A 23281-nucleotide genomic window follows, 5' to 3' on the forward strand; every position below is an offset into this window, starting at 1 on the left:
TATTAATTTAATATAAATTAAACATGACTATTACCTGCTGCCTAAGCCATTCTTATAGCTTTGGAGGCCTGAAATAGTCTGAATTGTCCCACTTCTAGGAGTGTGATGGTTAGTAGTTGTGTTGTGACTATTATTGGCAGCAATGTTAGGGGTAACATGTGTTCATGCTTTCCTTGAGCAGAGCCGGCAAAATAATATTTTTTTATATTTCTTATGTGCACACATTGCCGCCTGCTAGTGTTTCATACTGCTGAGCTGGAAGGGAATCTTTACATTTGGCACTCCTGAAAATTATCAGCAGAAAAGAGTTAAGACTTTTCCTTCAGTATGGCCTTACTAGAGCTCCAGTTTCCGAATTAATGTGGTTATAAATGTAACATAAACTCAGGGGCAGTTCCTCTACTAGGGCAGAGGAGCATCGCACCACAGCTTTCTCGCAGTACGAGAAAGCCTAAAGATAAAATTGTATAACTTTTAGTTATTATCATTTTATGTTTGCTTAGCGCATTGCGGGGGGGCAGGTGGCTGGGGCTGCTCTGCTCTCCGGGCAGGGGAGGGGAGGAGTGGTTTACCCACTCCTGAGTGAGCAAAGACTGTTTGGTCGGCCCTCTCGACCGCCCAAACCATTCATGCGCACTCTGCCCTTCTCCATGCAGGCTTCATTGCAGCTTACATGGAGAACATGCCCCCCCACTAGCCTCTGACTGGGCTCCATCCCGACCAATTACAATGCTGCATTCCAGCATTGTGATTGGCTTAGGGGATGGAAGCTGGCTGCCTGCTTCCTGTTGCTGTCGGAGGCAGGAGAGCAGGAGCTGAAAAGACGCAGGACCCGGAGGACGGTACGTTTAATTCTATTTCTATTTTTTCCTTCCCCTCGGGCCCCCACCCGGCAACACCTCGCGCTCCCCCCTAACCCCCCCACCCCCGTGAGCAAAGCCGGCCGCTACTGCATAAAGTAATACTTTTGATTTCGGATCAGTGCATTGTGTTCAGCTTTAGATTGCTACTTGCCCAACATGGGAGTCCTAGTGAGATATTCTCTCACCAGCTCTATAGCAGAGGCCAAGTAAAAAAGAATATATAACTTCCTCTTAATTAGGTAAGAAGAGAAGAAGGAGACTAGGTGCTAGCGGGGTAAGGCAAGAGGAGACAATACTGAAGACCATCTGGTACGTAGGCATGTGGATGCTAAATTACTTAGCCACAAAGCAGCACAGTAACATAATGTGCCAAGGCAAATAGGGAGTTCTTAAAATATTTGATCAGGGATGTGTCATGAATTCATTATTGTTCAGTTGCCCATTATTATGGACATGATCCTAATACATGTGATATATACGTAGGTCTGACTTGGGGTAAACATCCTCCTTGCCCTTTGCGTAATGATTACTTGAAAAAACAATGGAAACAGTTCTAGCCTAATAAACTACTCTCTAAAGATTCCTGTGTGCCATCCTTCTGTTTCATCCTGGAATACTGACATTTTGCAAAGCAGGGCGGGAACCAGAAGCTTTCACTATATATATATATGTATATATATATATGTGTGTATATATATATGTGTATATATATGTGTATATATATGTGTGTATATGTGTGTATATATATATATATATATATATATATATATATGTATGTATATACACATATGTATATATGCAACTCGGTGGTTCTGTTCCCCCCGTAATGGCGCTGCTTAGCGGTGCATTGCTCCAGCGGCCGAACCAAGCCGCCAATCAATCCAAACAACGTTAATCCATCGAATCAACAAAAGAGAGAACCCCCGTCTGTTTAATCATACCAATAAAACTACGTGTGCAATATGTACAATATATACAACATATTCGATTTAGTGATGCCCTCCAGTGGGCATTTTAACCGTAGTATTGGTATGATTAAACAGACGGGGGTTCTCTCAATACTAATGTAAAAACATGATGGGAATAAGGCAAACTACATTGCCCAGAATGCCCTGTGGGTCAACACACAGGAAGTGTGGGAATCACATGATTTTTGGGCAGCATGGGTAATTTAAACAATGCACTTTCAAAGTAAAAATTAACCGTGAGCAAGGTAGATGTGACTACCGAAACGCGTTGGTTTTCTGTGCGATTATAGAAAATAAATATATGCTTTGCAGAGGACATTGGCTGTGAGTGGCGGCTCTTTTCGTTGATTCGATGGATTAACGTTGTTTGGATATATATATATATATATATATATACACATACACACATATATATATATATATATATATATATAATGTGTGTGTGTGTGTATATATATATATGTGTGTGTGTGTATATATATATATATATGTGTGTATATATATATATATCAATCACCAAATGCCCAGACCATGCCTGGAGGCACACAGCTGCTGTTGTAAACCAACGGTTTATTTAAGATCGTAGCGGCCAGCATACAGAGTCCGGTATTCACAGTCTTTTCGCCGACGCGTTTCGAGGATTTCACCTCTTCTTCCTGGGCGACTGTACTGAATCAACTTAGGTTGTTTCTTGGCCTAGCAAAATATTATGACAAGTTCATTCCATTATTTTCAGATAAAACAAAAAACACAAGGGGTCTGGTGAAAATTACAACAATTTACTTGGGATGAAAATTGTGCTTCTGAATTTTTACTATTAAAAAATGTAATTTCTTCAGCACCAGCATTAGCAACCTTCGACACTACATATAATTTCATCATTGTTACTGATGCTAGTAATGTAGGTATTGGAGATGTTTTAATGCAAAACCATAAAGGCACATTCATTGGTCACAATTACATTTGCCTCAAGGCCATTAAGAGGTGCGGAGCTAAAGTATTCCACATTAGAGAAAGAAACTTTAGCATGTTGGCGGGGAATGGAGTACTTTGAAAAATATGTATATGGGACTCAATTTAAAGTAAGATCAGACCATCGACCACTTGTAGAGGTTTTAACACCTACATGTTGTGGAAAAGCAACACCCAGAATTGCGAGAAGGCAGTACAAACTACAGAAATTTCATTTTAATGTCGAGTAAATCCCTGGAGCCAGAAATATATTGTCGGATTGTTTATCAAGGTTGCTGATTATGGATGACAATGATATGAGTATTGTTGATGACGGTATGGAGAAGGTTGTGTCCATTTGTCAAGTGTCAGGTGGTTGAATTGAAGAAAGATACTTGTGAAAATGATGAGGAAATTCAGAAATTTTTAAAGTACAATAGATCAAAATGTCTAGATAAGTAGTCATTGGATGAGAATGTATTACTATCATTTTACGTAGCCAATGAATTATCAGAACAAAACAGTTTGTTATTACGAGGAGAGCAGTTTGTGGTACCAGGAAGTTTAAGACACGTTGTGTTAGATATGGCTCACGAGGGTCATCCTGGGATGAGCAGCATGAAAAGGAGAGTCAGAAGTGAGCGTTGGTGGCCAGCTATTGACCGGTGCATAGCAGCTAAGGTTAGATTGTGTATTGAATGTGGTGTTAGTAATAAAACACAAAAAAGTGGTAAATGATGAAAGAAGGTCCTATGTCAAGACCAGCTAGAGTATCGAAAAGAGTTTCTCTTGACATAGCAGGACCAATGTGTTTATCCAGTAGTCAAATTTTTTCCATTGTTTTAATTGATCAGCTATCACAATGGCCAGAAGTTAAAAGTGGTGCACCATTTTAATTCTCATGCTGTGATTTAGTTTCTCAAGGAGGTGTTTGAAAAAGAAGGATTTCCGTAATGCCTGGTCACAGACACCGGTGTGCAATTGAGATCAACTGAGATGAAAGAATTTCGGTAGGACCATGAGATTCATCACATACGCACATGGGTGTACTATCCGCAAAGTAATGGCATTGTAGAAAGGTGGAACAGAGTGTTGAAGAAGGTTTACAACTGGCATTGGTTAATGGGAAAAATTGCTATCAAGCGCTCAAACAGCTACTGTGAAATTACAGAGTTACACCCAGAGCATCAGGAGATATATCTCTGTTTGAGAAAATGAGAGGTAGACAGGCACTGTATAATTTAAATCAGATGTGGATGATGGATATAAAAGATAAAGTGAATGTTAGTGTGGTGAAAGGGGTTGATCACAGGTGGACTGTAATGACAAAGTGCAATCAAAGGAAATACAAAAGAGGGATATTCAACCACTCAAAGTTGGTGAATGGGTGCATGTGAGAAACGGAAGGTTGGTGAGAACAGGAGAATCTAGGCTTTTGATACCCATGAAAATAATTAAAGAGTGAAATCAAGTGGTTGAGCTAACTGATGGAAATGTTTGGAGTATGAGTAAGGTAGTATGGCTACCTAAATGTCAATGGGCAGAGTTTGGAAAAACTGGGTAACTGCAAATGAAAACATGAAATCTCACTCCAGATTAGAGGTTAGTGAAGATGGGAATAGGACACAAGGTGGGCCTCGCCTTGGTAAAAGGTTAAAGCAGAAACTGACATGGGATATAGATCACTGCATGTCATATTCGTTATTTGTGTCTATAGAGTCATATGAACAATGAACTTTGTATTGTACTCAATAAACATATGTATCACACTAATTGCGTGGATTACACACGTATGAGAATGTATGTATCAGTTCATAGATAGACATTTGTTAGTTGTATATCGAGGTATTATGTCTAAGATTGTATATATATTTACTGTTGTTTAACAGGTGGAAATGTGCTACATCTTAGCCAATCCTAGTGGCTGGAATCTGGCATGTAGACTGAATCCTGTGCTTGGAGATTCCATCCACTGACAGTTGGCCCAGGCTTCTTCGTTTACTTTATCTATCTGGAATAAATAACTATTCTCACTAATTCAGTCATGAGCAGAGAGTTTGCTTTGCACCAGAACATAATAATTCTCTTTGTGTGTGATCTTTTTCCCAGGGTGATGAAAGATCCCGTCTATGACTACCCAGACACCTCCTCCCCCTGCAGGATCGTCCAGCGGGGATCTCTGAAGCACGTCCGGGTGCTGGACCGCCTGCTGCTCACCCAGGCTGTCTGGCTCCAGCTCTCAGTGAACTCTGCCACAGCCCTTCACATCCTGCAGAGAGAGCCCCCGGGGGTACGTATCACAATTTGATTTCTTTATTTTGTCCAGTGGATGAAGCTGGACTTTCAGATGTCACAGAGAGACCAAACACCCCCAGAGGCCTGCTCGTTATGCACCTGCTCTCAATCACCGAATGAAGCAATGTGCCCCTATGTGAAGAAATCGTGCTAGCTACAGCTTATACAACAACCCTGTAACTCCACGAGTTGGCGCAAGAGCTTCAGGCATCAGAGCGCAGAAATATGCAGCTCATAAACAGACACTGCTCGTTGAGTCATGTTATGAACTTGGCGCATAGGCCCAAAAGGGAGTCCTGTGCCGCTTTTTATGTCTGGTTTGACAGTGCAGCTTTTGGCACACCTTATGTGACCAAGAAAAGTAGCTTGCGGGAGTGAGGCAGAGAGAGGCTGTGGTTCCACCCAGATGTTGGTTCATCTGAGTGCAGCTTTTGATTTGTCAAAAGTTGTGTGTTTCCTCAGAAAGAGTGCTTGCCCTCCAACCATCTGTGATCATTTGTTTGTCCAGCTGTCTGAACCAGGCTGTTTATCAAGAAAAACTATTGTGTTTGACCTTTTGAGCACACACATGCCTCTGTGATGGAGCTTGGCATTTCAGGTTAAACAAATGACTTCTGTATGATTAGATATGTATGGCGTTTGTTCATGTCTGGTTGCCCTGTCTGAAAGCTCATGCTCAAAGCAGTAGGGCTCTGTTGGTTATGGTGGCGAGACAAGGGCTAGGGTTATTAGCGAGATCTGTTTATTGGGAAAGGTTATGATAATGTCAATAGGCCTGATTTATTTATTGTGAAAAGAATACACTAAAGTCAGGAGAGATTTAAGGGTGGATTATTATTATTCCATTAAAATCTGCCAAGAGGTATTTTGTTACATGGAAATTCAGGTCCTGATTCCCAAAGGGCCTACGCGCCCATGGCGGAGGCCCCGCAGTCGAGGGCGAGGCTCCGCACCCAAGGCAGAATCTCCACAATGAGAATTCTCCTGGCGGAGATGCCGCCCTGAGTGTGGAGACTCCCCAATGACGACTGCGGGGCCTCGGCCATGAGTCAAGTCAAGTCAATAAATTTATATAGCGCGCTACATACCCAGAGGGTCTCAAGGCGCTTGTAGAGGGGTGGGGACTTACTTGTCAAATATCCACGTTTTAAGTTGCTTTCTGAATGCTAGGTGGCTCTGAGTAAGGCGAAGGTGAGTGGGAAGTGAGTTCCAGGTTTTAGCTGCCAGGTAGGAGAAGGATCTACCTCCCATGGTGGTTTTGTTGATGCGAGGTACAGTGGCAAAGGCCTGGTTGGAGGATCGTAGCTGGAGGGAGGGGGTGTAGAAGGACAGTCGTGTGTTGAGGCATTCGGGTCCAATTTCGTAGAGTGCTTTGTGTGCGTGGGTTAGGAGCCGGAAAGTAATCCTCTTATTGACGGGGAGCCAGTGGAGGCTTTTCAGGTGACCAGAAATGTGTTCTTTACGCGGGATGTCTAATATGAGCCTGGCTGAAGCGTTCTGGATGCGTTGGAGTTTTTTCTGGAGTTTTGCGGTGGTACCGGCATAGAGGGTGTTTCCGTAGTCCAGTCGGCTCGTGACCAGAGCGTGGGTGACTGTTTTTCTAGTTTCGGTGGGGATCCAGCGAAATTTTTTTTGAGCATGCGAAGAATGTTGAAGCAAGATGAAGAAACGGCGTTGACTTGTCTGTTCATCGAGAGTGAGGAATCCAGGATGACGCCCAGGTTCCGTGCGTGGTCCGTCGGGATGGGTGCTTTTCCAAGGGCCTCAGGCCACCAAGAGTCATCCCAGGCGGAGGGGGAGGTGCCTAGGATGAGGACTTCTGTTTTGTCTGAGTTCAGTTTCAGACGGCTGTGCTTCATCCATTCGGCTACTTCTTTCATTCCTTCATGCAGGTTGGTTTTGGCAGTGTTGGGGTCTCTGGTGAGTGATAGGATCAGTTGAGTGTCGTCGGCGTAGGAGATGATGTTGAGGTTGTGTTGGCGTGCGATGACCGCGAGGGGGCTCATGTATACGTTGAAGAGGGTGGGGCTGAGTGAAGATCCTTGTGGTACGCCGCAGATGACTTCAGTGGCCTCTGACTTGAATGGTGGAAGGCGGACTCTCTGGGTTCTTCCAGTGAGGAACGAGGTGATCCATTCCAGTGCTTTTCCTTGGATTCCGACGTTTCTAAGGCGTTGTAAAAGGGTGCTATGACAGACCGTGTCGAAGGCTGCGGAGAGGTCAAGGAGGATGAGGGCGACTGTGTCTCCATTGTCCAGTAGAGTTCGAATGTCGTCTGTTGCTGCGATGAGGGCGGTTTCAGTGCTGTGCTTAGCTCGGAAGCCGGATTGAGAGGAGTCGAGGGATTTGTTGGTTTCGAGGAATGCGGCGAGCTGATTGTTGACCGCTTTCTCGATGACTTTGGCCGGGAATGGAAGGAGTGAGATAGGGCGGTAGTTTTTGAGTTCGGTGGGGTCAGCTGTGGGTTTCTTCAGGAGGGCGCTGAGTTCGGCATGTTTCCAGCTTTCCGGGAAGGTTGCGGAGTTGAGGGAGCAGTTGATGACGTCTCGAAGGTGTGGTGCTATGATGGAGTCTGCTTTGTTGAAGATGTGGTGAGGGCATGGGTCTGTGGGGGATCCTGAATGGATGGAGTTCATCAGACGGATTGTGTCCTCAGTGGAGATAAGCTTCCAGTCATTGAGGATATTCAGGGGGGGTGGGGGTCCTGCAGGGGGTTGGGTGGGTTGGTCTTTGGGTCGGTTGTCGAAGCTGTTGTGGATGTCTGCAATTTTGTTGTGGAAGAATGAGGCTAGGGAGTCGCAGAGGGCTTGAGAGGGGGTGATGTCGTTGGAGTTGGCTGAGGGGTTGGTAAATTCCTTGACGATGTTGAATAATTCCTTGCTGTTGTGGGCGTTGTTATCTAGTCGGTCCTTGAAAGCGGCTTTCTTGGCATTCCGGATCAGTTGGTGGTGTATGCGGGTGGTGTTTTTGAAGGCGTTCTTGGTGCTGGTGGTTGGGTCTTTTTTCCAGGCCTTCTCAAGGGAGCGACGGAGTTTCTTGGATTTCTTAAGATCATCGTTGAACCAGGAGGCCTTCTTGCTGCCTAGTTTGATTCGTCGTTTTTTCAGTGGTGCTAGGATGTTGGCGCTGTTGGATAACCATTGGGTGAGGTTGGTGGCTGCTTGGTCTGGGTTTGAGGAGTGGGCTGGGGGGTTTTGAAGAAGCGATGAGGAGATCTGGTCGATGGTGATTTTGTTCCAGTTTCTTTGCAGAGTGGGTTGGGGGTGGTTGTTGGATGTGGGCTTGTTGTAGGTAAAGTGAACGCAGCTGTGGTCAGTCCAAAGGAGAGCTGTGGTGTGGCTGAAGGAGACATGTTTGCTGGAGGTGAAGATAGGGTCGAGTGTGTGACCTGCGATGTGGGTGGGAGTAGTGACAAGTTGTTTAAGTCCGAGGTTGGCGAGGTTGTCCAAAAGGGTGGTGGTGTTGCGGTCGTTGTTCTTTTCAAGGTGAAAGTTGAGGTCTCCCAAAAGGATGTAGTCCTCGGAGGGGAGCGCGTGTGGAGTGATGAAGTCTGTGATGTCTTCACTAAATTGTGCGCGGGGTCCTGGTGGCCTGTAAAGGAGGGTGCCTCTGAGTGTGGTCTTAGGGTCGGTGTGGATCTGGAAGTGAAGGTGTTCCGAGTTGGCGAGGTTGACGTCTGAGCTGGTTGAGATGCGGATGGATTTCTTATGGACTATAGCGATGCCTCCTCCTGTGTGGCCGGTGCGGTCCTTGCGAATGTTCTTATAGCCTTCCGGGATGGCAATGGTGATGTCTGGTGCTGATGTGGCGTTCATCCATGTTTCTGTCAGGAAGGCGACGTCCGGAGATATGGTGTGTAGTAGATTCCAGAGGTCAATGGCGTGCCTGTGGACCGAGCGGGTGTTGAGCAGGATGCATTGTAGGTGGTTGGGGTCAGATAGCTGTAGTGTGTTCGTGGGTGAGGAGTTGTTCTTGGTGCCGTCGAACTTGCAGGAGTAGCAGGAAAAGGGGCCATGGGTGTGTCCAGGGGCGGCTTGGACGCAGTTGGGGGAACGGCCAGGGTTGAGGGCTAGGAGGGTGGTGGCATCGTAAGTGATGCGGGAGGGGTGGACATTACGAGGACCAGGGGCTCTGGCGCTGGGCGCGGTCCAGGCGCGGACGGGCGTAGACGGGCTTACCTTTGGCGCACCTTCGGCACGACTGGGGCGCGGTCGCTGCGCGTGGACGCTGCGCGTTAGGTCATTGGTCATAAATGGTGAGTGGAGGGGGCGGAGCGTGGGAGGGTCAGCAGCTGGGAGGCGGTAGCAGGGAGGAGGGGCGGGCCAGGGAGCAGGTAAACAAGATGGAGGGTCAACGGGAGAGTAGGGCAGGGGCAGCAGATGCACCACGGCACTGGGGGCACGGACGAAGTCCCAGGGAGAAAATAGAGCCTCAGCAAGTGTCGCGCTTCAGAGTACAGTAGAGCGAGCTGCAAAACCTGGTGAGGTATTATGCCTAGAGTCACGTAATGAGGCAGCTCTGTGGGAATGCGTAAACACAATGAATGTCAAAGCGCAGCTGATTGCGTGTTGCACGAGCGCGATGTAAATGAGATAAATAAATGCGCGATGCAAATGAAATAAATAAATGCTGTTAGAGATCAGCGAACACAATGAATGCCAAAGCACAGCTGAATGCGTGCTACACGAGCGCGATGCAATTGAAATAAATAAATAAATGCGCGATGTAAATTAAATAAATAAATGCGGTCAGAGCTCAGCAGTCAAGATACGATACCACCAGCAAGTTAAGGCACGAGTGGGAGCTGAGATCAGGGAGCGTGGTGGGAGCGACCGTGCTGGAGCAGGTCCAGGCGATCACAGCGCGTCAGAGGAGGAGGGGAGCCCTCTATTCGTGTGTGGGAGGGTCAGCAGCTGGGAGGCGGTAGCAGGGAGGAGGGGCGGGCCAGGGAGCAGGTAAACAAGATGGAGGGTCAACGGGAGAGTAGGGCAGGGGCAGCAGATGCACCACGGCACCGGGGGCACGGACGAAGTCCCAGGGAGAAAATAGAGCCTCAGCAAGTGTCGCGCTTCAGAGTACAGTAGAGCGAGCTGCAAAACCTGGTGAGGTATTATGCCTAGAGTCACGTAACGAGGCAGCTCTGTGGGAATGCGTAAGCACAATGAATGTCAAAGCGCAGCTGATTGCGTGTTGCACGAGCGCGATGTAAATGAGATAAATAAATGCGCGATGCAAATGAAATAAATAAATGCTGTTAGAGATCAGCGAACACAATGAATGCCAAAGCACAGCTGAATGCGTGCTACACGAGCGCGATGCAATTGAAATAAATAAATAAATGCGCGATGTAAATTAAATAAATAAATGCGGTCAGAGCTCAGCAGTCAAGATACGATACCACCAGCAAGTTAAGGCACGAGTGGGAGCTGGGATCAGGGAGCGTGGTGGGAGCGACCGTGCTGGAGCAGGTCCAGGCGAGTGTGGAGGCCCTTTGTGAATCAGGCCCTCATAGTTTACTGGAGTAGGCAAGGGTTTTAGTGTTGGTTAACCCCTCTGACAAACCCTGGAGAACGAAGATGTACACTGCCACAATCCTTGTTAGGCCCTTGTTAGGCCCTCCTCTCAAGAGACTTAATATTTTGCTTTGGCAACTGTAGTGTTGTTTACACGTCTAATTTTGTCAGTGTATGGCTGATGGCTTCCTTGTTCGAAAGCTTACACTCAAACAGTAGGCCTGATTTAGTTATGGTGACAAGACAGTGATAAAAGGTACACACCTGATTAGTTTACTTTTAAAAGTTATGCCAGAAACTATAAGTTTGATCTTTTTTATTATAGAACGATATGACAAAGACAGTATGCACGGCTTAATAACTTGTTAAAAGCATTTGTTAAAGTCAATAGGCCTTTTAAGGTGGATTTTTATCACGCTGTGTTACATGCTGTAGATGTGTATTTCGTTAAATGCTGTCTCACAAATAGTAGGGAAGTGTTTTAGTGTTTGTCATGCCCTGTGACAAATCTTGAGGGTACAAGAAGCTCATGGTGATAATCCTTGTTAGGCCCTTTCCAGGCTGTAGACCTTTCTCGTTCATTGGGTAAAGTTATTTCTGATTTAATAGGTTTGATCTATTTATTATGAAACATTATGAGAAAGCCAGTAGGTCTCATTTACTTATTGTAAAAAGGCAATAGGCTTTTAACGGTGGATTCTTATTAGACTGTGGTCAAAGCCTGTAGGCAGGAAGTTTGTTAAATGGAATCTCACAGATTACCTTAGTAGGCAAGAGCGCTGGTGTTGGTGACCTACTCGGGGAGTAGAAGATTTGCTATGTGATAGTCCTTATTAGGGCCTCTTAGAAAGGATTGTATTACATTTTGACTATTGTAACTTTGTACATATTTGGAAATGTATTACTGTGTACCTGGTGTTTGCCTTGTGGTAAAGTGTAAGCTCAATGCTGTAGATGTGAGTTGCTTAGGACAACAAATCGGTGGTTAAGGCTATATGCCTGATTTGTTAATTAGGAAAAGTTATGCCAGATACCATAGTTCTGCTCTGTTTTCATGAAAGTTACAATGAAAAAGGCAAAAGCCTAATTTATTAATTATGAAACACATATGTTAAAGACAGTAATCCTTTAAGCGTTGATTGCTTGAATCTCTCTATCTTTCTCTCTCTCTCTCTCTCTCTCTCTCTCTCTCTATATATATATATATATATATTGCACACACACGGAGTTGGCGTGCTAAAGCCTCTTTGTACGGCGGGCTCACGACGGGGTACGCCAGCCCCTATTATTCCACACACTCCTGGTCGTGATTCCTTAGTTGAAAAACCAGAGTCGGAGCCCGATTGTTTTACGATGCTGTCAGTTTATTGGCAGAACAAAACCCAACGCGTTTCAAGATCCACCGATCTCTTGCTCACGGGTCATTTTTGTACTTCTATTCTTTTACTTTATCTTGCATATGTTGTTGCCTTTGTGTGGCAGTTTATTGTGACTGTGTAAGTGGATGAATGCAAGAATAATACAGCGGGTGAAGGAATTAACACCTAAGTGCTAAGATGAGTGACAGATTGTACATATGAAGACTTATTGAAGGCTTAAACCCATCATTGACTGAGGAAGGACTTTCATTTAATAGTGAGACCTATTGTTATTCACAATCGTTGTCGAGAAATGACATTTCCTAAAGCATAGCATGAAATTGGTTGCTCTGCAAGTAATCATATGCATGGCAGAGAGTAGAGGTAGGCGAGCCACTGAAAGCTTGAGCCAGTTGCCTGGCTGTGGCTCAACCTGAGGTCCTCATGGACTCTCGGGCCCAAAACAAGGAGAGCTTTCATGTAGTGTCTGTCTGCCATTCATTTTCTAACCTCATTGTCAAACCATCATTATCCTTTATTGTAAAAATGGGAGAGGAGAAAAAAAATATACATCTTGTGACTGAATTGCACAATGTGAACCCAAAAATCCTGGGATGAATCCTGGCATCCCTGCTTGACTACATTGTGTGATTATAGGCAAATATGTAACTTTATAGTTGATATGTTTTCTGAATCATTTTTCTGAACACAGCCCAGGAATAGGCTTTCTAAACCCCATGGCGCTATGAACTTCATCAGTGCGCTAGCCCGAGACAGAAACAATATTTCCATAGGAGTCACTTAGAAAAGTGTTGAATTGGCCTTAATCAAATATGCAACAAATGCAAATAATAAAGATTAATCGTAAAGTTGTGTACCTTATCTTTAAGCAATTGAATTTAGAAAAATTACAATATAACAATGTAGGTGCTCCAAGTGATGGCAAAGTGCAAGTGCAAAATGGGGAGCCAAACAACATTTAGCACACAAAGTGTAAGCAATATACACGATATATACAGCCGAGGGATCACCCAAAAAGGCCTTGCATTGTGTGAGCTGCAGTCTAGTGTGATAGAGTAAGCCCATTACACACAAGTTGTCACTTTAAATCCTAGAGGTTTTGAAGATCATTTTGACAAGGAATCATGAGTGTGACCTCCTATAGACAAGAGTCCTTTTGGTCAGGGTGCTATCAATTCACTGTTGTCCTGAGGAAGACCCTGTGTGATTTCTTGTAAGGGTTTGAAACATTGACTAATGAGGGCTGCACCCATATCATGCATATGAATCTGAATGGTGATACTATCGGATTCGTCAAAATCTTTGTCCTATTTGGGTAATCTCTTGTCTGTACATATTGTGTATATTTCTTAAACTTTGTTCTATATGTTTTTTGGCTCACTTTTTTGCACTTGCACTGTGCTGTCACTTGGAGCACCTACATTTTTTATATTATCACTTTTTTAAATTCAGTTTTCAAAAATTAAGTTGATAAAATAACACAGATTATTGATGAATCTGTATTGTTTGCTTGTATAGCACACTCTAGTAAGGCCAATACAAAACTTTTCTAAGTAATTCATAGGGGAACATAGTTTTTGGATAATTTCATTACCCGACTTCCTAGGAATATTGAATGCCCCATTTTATATTGAAAGCCCGAGACAGAAAGCCAGATGGACTGCAACCACCCCACAACCCACTGAACACTATGCATATGGGATGCGTTTCAGGTAATAAATAACACTCCTTAGCACACGTATATCAATAGTTAGAGTACCACAAGTACGTAATATATGTAGTTAGTACAGACATAAATAATAAGCACAATATTCTTCTGTCTTCTTTGTTGTTCTGTTTATTTTATCCGGATCTACTCACATTGCTCCCAACAGCCAACACATGTTTTGTCGCAACCAGGTCGTCCCACGACTTTCTCAAGGCTGTGTGATTACAAACACAGAGAAACCAATGTATATATTGGGAACACAATCCTACTCATTCCAGTAACCCAAAACCAATCGGTTTCTGGTACAGTCCAGAACACAGTACACCTCATGCAATGGTGAGACTGATGCAAAAAACTCTCTTTCATAGTAAGATAATAACACAGAAAGCACCACTGTCTAAAAACAGCTGGTCTATGACCCAAATGTAGATGGAGAGACCAAGTCAAAGTGTCTTCTAGAATCTTAGCCAGCCAAAATTTATGGTGTGGAGAATCTAATGGCAGCAAAATATGAGCGTGAGTGCGTTTAAGATAAAAAAGTGAACAGAAAGACAAAGCTTAAGGCCCACGCTAATCCAGTGAAGAAAGTAAATTTAAATTGATCCATGTTAAGGGTGACGTGAGGGTGAGAAAAAGTGAAACATCTAGAGTCAGAAATGTCCCAGTTAACCGAAACCAGAGAGTATGGAAAACTGGATGAGTAGACACACATTAGGTTTCTATGGTTGCGGACACTGTAACGCATGCAAATGGGCAGGTGGGAGGAAGACAGATTTTGACGGACCAGGTGGAAGAAACTATAAAATCAGCACCAATATAAACTGCCTCATTGCATGAGGTGTACTGTGTTCTGGACTGTACCAGAAACCGATTGGTTTTGGTTTCTAGAATGAGTGGGATTGTGTTCCCAATATATACATTGGTTTCTCTGGGTTTGTAATCGCACAGCCTTGAGAAAGTCGCGGGACGACCTACCGGTTGTGACGAAATACATGTTGGCTGTTCGGAGCAATGTGAGAAGATCCACATAAAATAAACAGAACAACAAAGAAGACAGAAGAATATTGTGCTTATTATTTATGTCTGTACTAACTACATATATTACGTACTTGTAGTATTCTAACTATTGATATACGTGTGCTATGGGGTGCTATTTGTTCTTGGGGGCTGAGGCCTGTCCTGGGGAGTTAGGTGGTTCTACTCACTTTTTAGCACCGTTAAGAAATTTGCTCATTACGATATTGTGTGTGATCCTCCTATGTGGCGCTGATGTACCTAAACTCAATACCACTGTCTAGGGTTATTAGATGCGTTTCAGTTAATGTTCAATCCTATGAGATATTACAGGGCCAATTTATGAAATCCAAACTCTCTTTCATAATGGAAATACAAAATTAAGAAAACTATAAAACCAGGGATATATTTGAAAGATTTATTTTACAATTGAAATCATATCGTAGTGCACACAATATGAATAGTAGTTTGTGTGAAAATAAATAATATAGTAACAGCAATATTTACCAATAGTGCGAAAAACAAATAGTACTGCAATATAATGTTGAAATTATAACATTCTTAACGCATACCTACTCTGAACAATTAAATCAATGTTCAGTGAAAGAGCAATGTCTGCTATTCTCGTCTATGTTCAAAGGAAGGTTGGTAATCGCACAGTGTGAAGGTTAAATTTGCCTCTCGGTAACCTTCAGCAAAGGAATTTCATACGATTATATATGGCCTCTGTCTAGAGTCTGTAGCACAAAGTCCTCGCTATCTTTTCATACTCTAATCATAGTTTATATAACATGCCTATTCTTTTTTTTTAATTTTCAGAATAAATAATTAATTGGCACCCTTGCATGCACTTACGTTCATTGAGCCCGTGATTTTTGTTTAAAAGGCAATAAACGAGAAGCAAAACTATCAGTTTCCATGAAACTTTGTTCATCATTCAAAACAATCACTAAAACTGAGATTTTCATTCTTGTGAAATAACATGAAGCAAACTTGATTATAATGTGGCAATGAATAGTAGCATGAAAACATTTACATTTTATGTTTCAACATTTATATCAAATTGGGCCATTAGAACTATGCGGCAGAGAAGGACCAAATTATGCAACAGGGCTGACTAAATTATGTGGTAAGAAAAGGCAAATTTTGTGAGCTAATGCAGCACATTTTGTGATGGTATTAGTTCATACATTTATCATTTTTTCATGTTAACACTGTCTGGGCAAAGCTTTCAATGCATTAGTACAGATTAACATCTAAATAAGGTAATAAACAACTGAAAGATTACCCATCAGCCATAGCATAGGGCATTCCACTGTGCTGTAACATGGTTTGCTGCAATTTTAGTAACTTTTGATCTGTTTGAACTAGAAAGATATTTTTTTGTTAAAATCTGCAGTTTGTATAGCAGATGATGGATTACGTGGCAAATGTGGCATAATCATGCAGAAACCACTGTGGCCACAGAATCACATAATTCCAGTAGCCATCCTAATAACCAACATATATATATATTTTTTAAAAGGAATACCTAAAAGGAACAAGAATGATAATCATAACACTGTGCCTCCTTTTTCTTCATTGTAGCATATGCGAGTGCCTTGAAATATGAGAGTTCAAGTTGTGCCATTTACAAAAACGTCTCTTGTGCGTGATTTAATTGACTGTAGTGTGGCTCCCTATGTAATCATTAGGGCCGTCAGGATTATGCTACTTCATTGTTGAGAATTACGTCTGTATTTATTCATATTTATTTTTTGCTCATTTTATCTGTATTTATCAGTTTAAAATTTGTGTTTAGTGTATATATGAAGCTGCAATGGATTTATTTCCATAGTTATTTAACTGATTTTACTTCCAATTGAATGTCCAAAAGAATTCAGCAGTATACACTGCAATACAGTGATCTGAAAATATTTTCATTATAGAACAGTCAAAAGAGCTTTATATGTACACTTATTTAAACTCAATGAGGAAATCGTTTTTTTTCATATCTGTCAATCTGCACACTTACTGACCTGACACTTGTGATTGACAGTAGTGAGAATCATCCAAACAAGACCAAGGTTCTTTATTTTTCCATTCTTAAAAATAAATACAGACAGAATAGAAATAGCTTTCTATGTGTACTTATCTAAAAATCTGTAAAAACTGCAAACTAGGAGCACAAATCATCATATAGACCACACTTAGAGTACACACATTTTTCATAAATGCTTCTCAGTGCAGTGATATAATCTGATGTCAAATAAAATGCAGTAGCGGCTCCTTCAGGGAGTGCTGCTGTGAGGCGGGGAGAGGGAGAGGCGCATTGCACGTTGCGCACACTACAACGCCAAATGGCGATGCAGCGCGCGCAATATAATTTGTATTACTTATTTCTTTACTTACCTCCGATCGGCCGTATGCCAGAGTTTACTACCCCCCACCCTGCCCCTCCCCCGCCCCACCCCACTGCCCGCGGCACTCCCTTGAGAAGCTGCTACTGATAAAATGCCTCTGCGTGCTAAAAACTACTCATTTTTTAATTCTGAAGATATTTTATTATGTTTTAATGTTTGTTTCATGATTTGCATTACATACATTTTCATGGCTCGGCTCCTGCAGCAGCTCTTAAAGCCACAGTCGACCGTTAGTGCCGCTCTGGCGCAGACCACCTGGTAATTTGTTGTCTCTCCAAATTCTTTTTGTACAGTGCAATTTCTTCAAAACCACACGCATGCCTCCCCACTATGCCTTTGTACTGGGAAGATGATAGTTATGAAAAGGGATTGATTAACAGTACACAACTAAATAGCATTGAGTGAAAAATACCAGACCTCCAGTGTGAGAAATAGGTTCATGATGAGACAATAAGAGGAGTTGAAAACAATGATAAAAAATATAATTGCACTCAATCAAATAATGAAAGCCACAATTTATTTTCTTTTTGTAGCCAACAGGGGCTTGATGTTTTGGTCCAGAAACAAAAATCAAAGAGGGCCATTACCAGGATAATAATATAGAAAGCAAGGCATCTAGGTTCCTCTAAATAGTACAAATGTACATATTTTATATGCAATAAACAGATCTATCGGTGTGAAGGCATAGCAGAACTAATTTGAAACAACGACACACCTAATTAACTACTAAGATAACACAGGGGCAATTCACAGAAAAAGTTGGAAAATTACGGGTGAAGATCTCAGCCCTGGTACCTCCAGGCACTTTTTCTACTTTCTAGAATTCGCAGAAGGTCCCAAGAGTACACATGGAAAGCAGTGCAAGGCGCAGGTGTGCTCTTGTACTTCTGAGAAGGTTTTGTGACATTCCAAGTGGGATCCTATTGCCTTGCGTAGTCCTTTGCATAGAGAACTCCTCACAACTGGAATAGGAAGCCTGCTTAAACTCACATTTGTTTGCTCCATGCGGAAAATATTTTTCCACATGGAGATACCACTTCCTCATCACCTCCACGAAATATGGGAAAGATCCATCCACCTACCAACTCAGAAATAATCTAAGAAATTAATTAACGGGCTAAAGCTTTTTGTGGGAGTTGGTCAAAAATGTCACTTCAAGCACAGCTATGATTTTCAAACAAGGTGTATCTCAAACCACGAAGAAACAAGCATTGATAAAACAATAGGTCTCGCCTTTCGGACCTATAGGTTTTGCCAATGCTTTTTGGTGGTGCTCTAGAGCAACAGGCTTTTTCCAGTGCTGTGCAACATCGTCAAAGCAATATATAAATTTAAAAAAAGGCTTGTTGACGCACCCGCTACTGGTATATAGTGATGGCACCATTTGCTTTTATTTTTTTCATTATTGATCCAAGATGGCGATGCCACTTGGATAAGCCAATTTTAAATAATTAATATATTTTAGCATGAAAGATATATTTATTATTATTTTCAAATACCAGGATTGTGTTGCCGTAGGGTGCAATGTAATAGTAAATGGGGATATTGGGTGGGGGCGAAGATGGGCAAAGCATCACGTAAGGGAGAGAGCAACACAGAGCGTGGGGCGGAACTCGCATTGAGGGGATACAAAAATCAGTGTGTAGGGGCCATGGGAGATTACAACACAGTGATTGAGAGAGCAAGAAGAACATGAAAATGGCAGCAATGCGGGGAGCCGGAGAGAAGTGCATAAAGAGGCAAGGAAGAAGTGCACTAGTATGGAGCATGGTGTTCCGGATGGGTATTTAGTGGAAGCGCATGGAGAAGAAAAAAATGGGCCGGCCGTGACCTGTGATCCAAGGACCCGCCCCCAGGAATGGCGGAATGGACTCGGACAGTGTCAGACGCGAGGCTGAACTAGAATAGCCACGTTTTCTCCTTTCCTTTCCCGCTGTGTCGTCTCCCGCGATTGAAGGCGGAATGATCCGGTGGGGGCATTTTGATGGATGGAGCGAAGTGAAACGGATTTTTTAGCGAGCTTACAGCATCGGTGTGTCACGCTGCGGAGGGTGCTCGCTGACTTTTGAGATGAGACTGCCGCAGCTTGTCTCATTTTCTCTGCCTCACGAGTAGCGGAACGTTGATGCAGACGTAGGACACAAGCCGGATGGGCTGCTAATCTTTCCGCATTCTCGTGTACCGACTGGTTTGGTGCTGTGCAATGGGCTGCAGAAGATAAACTGCTGGGGTTGGTTCGGTGCTCCGCCTCGGAGATAAATCAGCACGAGTTAAAGTGCTCCAAAATCACTGGGGGCAGTGAGTAGCAGCTTTTAAAAATGGCTTTTTTACACTTGCACTGTCAATACAGTTGCCGGTACTCCTGAATTGCTCTGTTTGGGTAAAATCAGAACATTGGCGACAGATCAGCAAGTCCCAGCTTTTCATCATCACGAGACTCCGCATCAAGATATTTTCGTGAGTTGGACCTTAATATATATATTTTCTGAATTGTTTAATCCTGTTGGGAAAGGTACAGAAGTTTTCAGGAGCACAGGGGAGAGAGAGCAGTTTATAAAAAAAAAAAAGGGGGGCTATAATGGGCAAACCGCAGAAGGAGGGGGAGGAGCCCACAAAACTGAATAAACCAGAATTGGCTCCTCGTTTGAACACTAAAACACGCCTCGCCCAAGCTACTCAAAAAGCAGCCAAAAATAAAGATAAAGACAGAAATAAAGAGAAAAACAAAGATGAAAATTCCACAGAAGATACTCTTCCTGAATCTTCCGATGACGATGGGCATCTTTCATCCTCCTCTTTAAATGGCACAGAGCCTAAGAAATTAGCCACGGCCACCTTAAATAAATCTCTATCCCCCAAGTCAGCATCACCGATGGTTACTTCTCCTCCAATAGTCTCAGAGTCTGCATCTCCCGACTTAGAAGGGAAGAATATGAATGGATCTGGCGGTATGGGAAGTAAGGAAAGGAAGGATTATCCTCTTTTCGCTAAAAAAACCACTCCAAAATCGTCCATCCATCAGGCTCCAATGGCTCCTGCCTCCCAGGAGGGGCCAGTTTCTATTGTGTCATTGAAGGACACTGGTTCATCTGTTTCATCTTTGATGCGACCCCTTGATCAGAGTCTTGAGTCTCTACTCTCATCCCCAGTACAATCTTTGCAAACTGTGTCAGATGAGTTGATAGCCAAGGGGTCATCGGGCCAGATCTCCACTCAAAACCTGAGAATGCAAGAGAGTGCTCAGATACCAACAGAAGAAGAGGCCCAACTGAACAGCAACAAAAGTCCAAAAGTTATGAACATAGATCCTGAGGTGGATGAAACAAATCTATCTGGGACAGAAGTTAGATACCAAATGGATATCCGCGAGATGCTGAATCTAATTCTGGACGAAATACGCGAGATAAAGCATAACCAACAAGTAGAGATAGCTACTCTTCATTCCAGAATGGATAACTTTGAGGAATCGATGTTGGCATTTCCCAATAGACTGCAGGAGGCGGAGACTAGGATCTCAGTCCTTGAAGATAAGGTGAACTTGGTTATGGATGAAACCAGGGAGTCAGCCAAGAAGAAGGCCGCACTGGAGCACAAACTTGAAGAACTTGAAAACCACTCGAGAAGGTCGAATCTAAGAATAGTAGGGGTTCCGGATGGAGTAGAGGGCTCCGACACTATCCACTGGGTCTCCTCCTTTATTCATCAATAAGTTCTCCCCGAGTTTGAGGGAGATTTGACAATTACAAGGGCTCATCGGGTTCCAGCGCAACGTTTCGCAAATTCCCCATTTCCTAGAACGATACTCCTAAATTTTGCTGATTTTAGGATTAAAGAAAAGATTTTATCCAAGGCCTATCAACAACGGCAGTTCCCAGTATCAGAGACAGTAAATTGTAGGATTTTCCCAGATATGACTGCGGTGGCTGCAAAAAGGCGTAATATCCTACATTTGTTTAAGTCCAATGGCGCCCAAGCATCGATTGCTCAGCAATCAAAATTGAAGGTTTTGGTCAAAGGGAAGTTCTATATGTTCTCTGACATTGAAGATGCACAATCTCTCCTTAAAGAGATCTCTTCTGGGTCTAATGTTTGAAAATGGGGTAAAAATGTTTTTTTCTTACAGGTATGTCTGATCGAACCAAACAATTTGAAATGAAGGGGGCGGTCCAGGGTTAACGAGTCGCACTAGGGTGTAACAAGAAGACACCCAAAGAAGAAAAAAGAGGGAGGAATGTGGGCTGCGTGGAAGGTGAGGGGGGCTCCACATTCAGGGGGAGGGCAAGGGTGGTGGGGGGGCAAATGCAGTAAAAAGGAACAAGTGCAGTAGGTTTTGAAGTTTGATTTTTATCATTGGTTGGTACGGAATGTGTAGAAGAATTTACAAGCTTCTAGATGAAATATAGTACATGCGGTATCCTGTCCATAAATGCGAATGGTTTGCTTAATAAGCAGAAATATGGAGCCTTACTGAAATGGGTAATAACTTTTAATCCACAGGTGGTCTTTTTCCAGGAGACGCATCTGAAGACGAATACTCCGAAGTTGTTTTTGCCGAGATATTTTTCTCATGGGTTCTTCTCCTCAGCAGGGACTGCCCAAAGGGGAGTTGCGGTTTATTTTGCAAGCAACCTTCCCTGGTAAATCCTTCAGGTTCAAAGAGATTCTAGAGGTAGATGGCTTTGGGTTGTAGCAAAGCTGTGGGGGAAAATATTTAATTTTGTGAACTACTATGGCCAAATCCTCGATGATATTTCAGGCTTGTTGGAAATTAGTGAGGTTCTAAGGGGCACCCCAGGGCAAATTATATTAGGAGGAGACTTCAATTATATCCAGGATTTGAGGAAGGACACTTCTAACAAGAACAAAAAGCAATTAAAACCTAAGACAAAATGTATATTTGAAGCACTTCTATCAGAATACCAATTGTGGGATTCTTGGTGCTCTTGGAATGTTGATAGGGAGGCATATACATGCTTTTCTGGCAGGTTCAATAAGCATCCAGAATATATTTTTTTCTGACTTCTAGATCACTTCAAATCGTTAGAACTTTGACAGGATGTAACCCTTTTTCAGATCATGGGAGGGTCGAAGTTGAGTTTATGATAGGAGGAATGGAAGGGGAGCGACCCAGGTGGCAGCTGGATCGCACCCTTCTCCAGAACAAGGATTGGGTTTCAGGGTTCAAAGAGTGGGTGATCGAATTTTTTTGGGTGAACAAAAATTCAGCCAAACCTTTTTCTGTATGGGGTGCTTTTAAAGCAGCTGCTCGGGGGCAGATCATTGCGTTTTCCAGCAACAAGGCAAATGATCGAAAGCGCAAAATATCCGCTCTTCAGAGTACTGCCGAGAGGGAATATGCTTTAAAACTTAACCAACAGCCGAATCAATGGGATCAGGCTAAAGCTCTTTTAAGGGATTTTTTCACCTTGGAAGAGATAAATAGCTCAAAGGCCTTTCAGCAAAGGATCTACGAAGAGAGTCAGTTGGCTGGGAAGCTTTTGGCTAATTCTATTAGAAAGAAACAAGAGTCATCCGTCATTTTAAAAATCCGAGTTCCTCAAGGTGGAGTAGAAACAAAGAGTGAAGGAATTGCTAAAATATTCCTGGATCATTATGAGAGAATTTACTCCACAGAATATCAGGTCGAGGATACAATGATTCAGGAATATTTTGCTAACCTAGAAATTCCCAAAATCTCCGATTTCCGAAGTAATCAAATCGGGGGTGAAATAAGTTCTACTGAAATTCATCATAGCATAAAGGCAACATCGGGAGCAAAAGCTTCCGGACAGGATGGGTTCCCTATCGAATTTTATAAGGTGTTCACCAAGGAACTTGAAGAACCTCTTAAAAATGTATTTAACCACATTAGATTAGGTGGAAAGGTCCCTCCAGAATTCAAAGAATCTACAATTATTAGCTTTGTTAAAAAAGATAAAAATCCAGAAGATGTGAATTCTTATAGACCGATCAGCCTTCTGAACTCTGATTACAAGTTACTGATGAAAATCTGGGCGCAAAGATTTGTATTAGCAGCTCAGGAGGTAATACATCACGATCAGACGGGTTTTATTGCGGGTCGGTATATGGCAGCTAATACAGAATTTCTGATACAGGCTCTAGATTATTTTAACATACATTTGACAGTTGCGTCTATTTTAATGATTGGTGCAGAAAAGGCTTTCGAT

At 43.0% G+C, this 23281-nt stretch overlaps 1 protein-coding gene across 2 annotated transcripts in view; it reads left to right on the top strand.

Annotated features, from left to right (window-relative positions):
- The window catches only part of RIN1 (Ras and Rab interactor 1), a 131789-nt gene that overhangs the window by 29998 nt on the left and 78510 nt on the right, over positions 1–23281 (top strand). For both annotated transcript variants that reach the window (XM_078660818.1, XM_078660819.1), the window contains one exon: positions 4892–5072. In XM_078660818.1, the coding sequence (XP_078516944.1) occupies positions 4892–5072 (181 nt within the window). The remainder of the gene's footprint in view (positions 1–4891; positions 5073–23281) is intronic.

Source organism: Lissotriton helveticus, chromosome 9, assembly GCF_964261635.1.
Source record: "Lissotriton helveticus chromosome 9, aLisHel1.1, whole genome shotgun sequence".
Taxonomy (NCBI): Eukaryota; Metazoa; Chordata; class Amphibia; order Caudata; family Salamandridae; genus Lissotriton; species Lissotriton helveticus.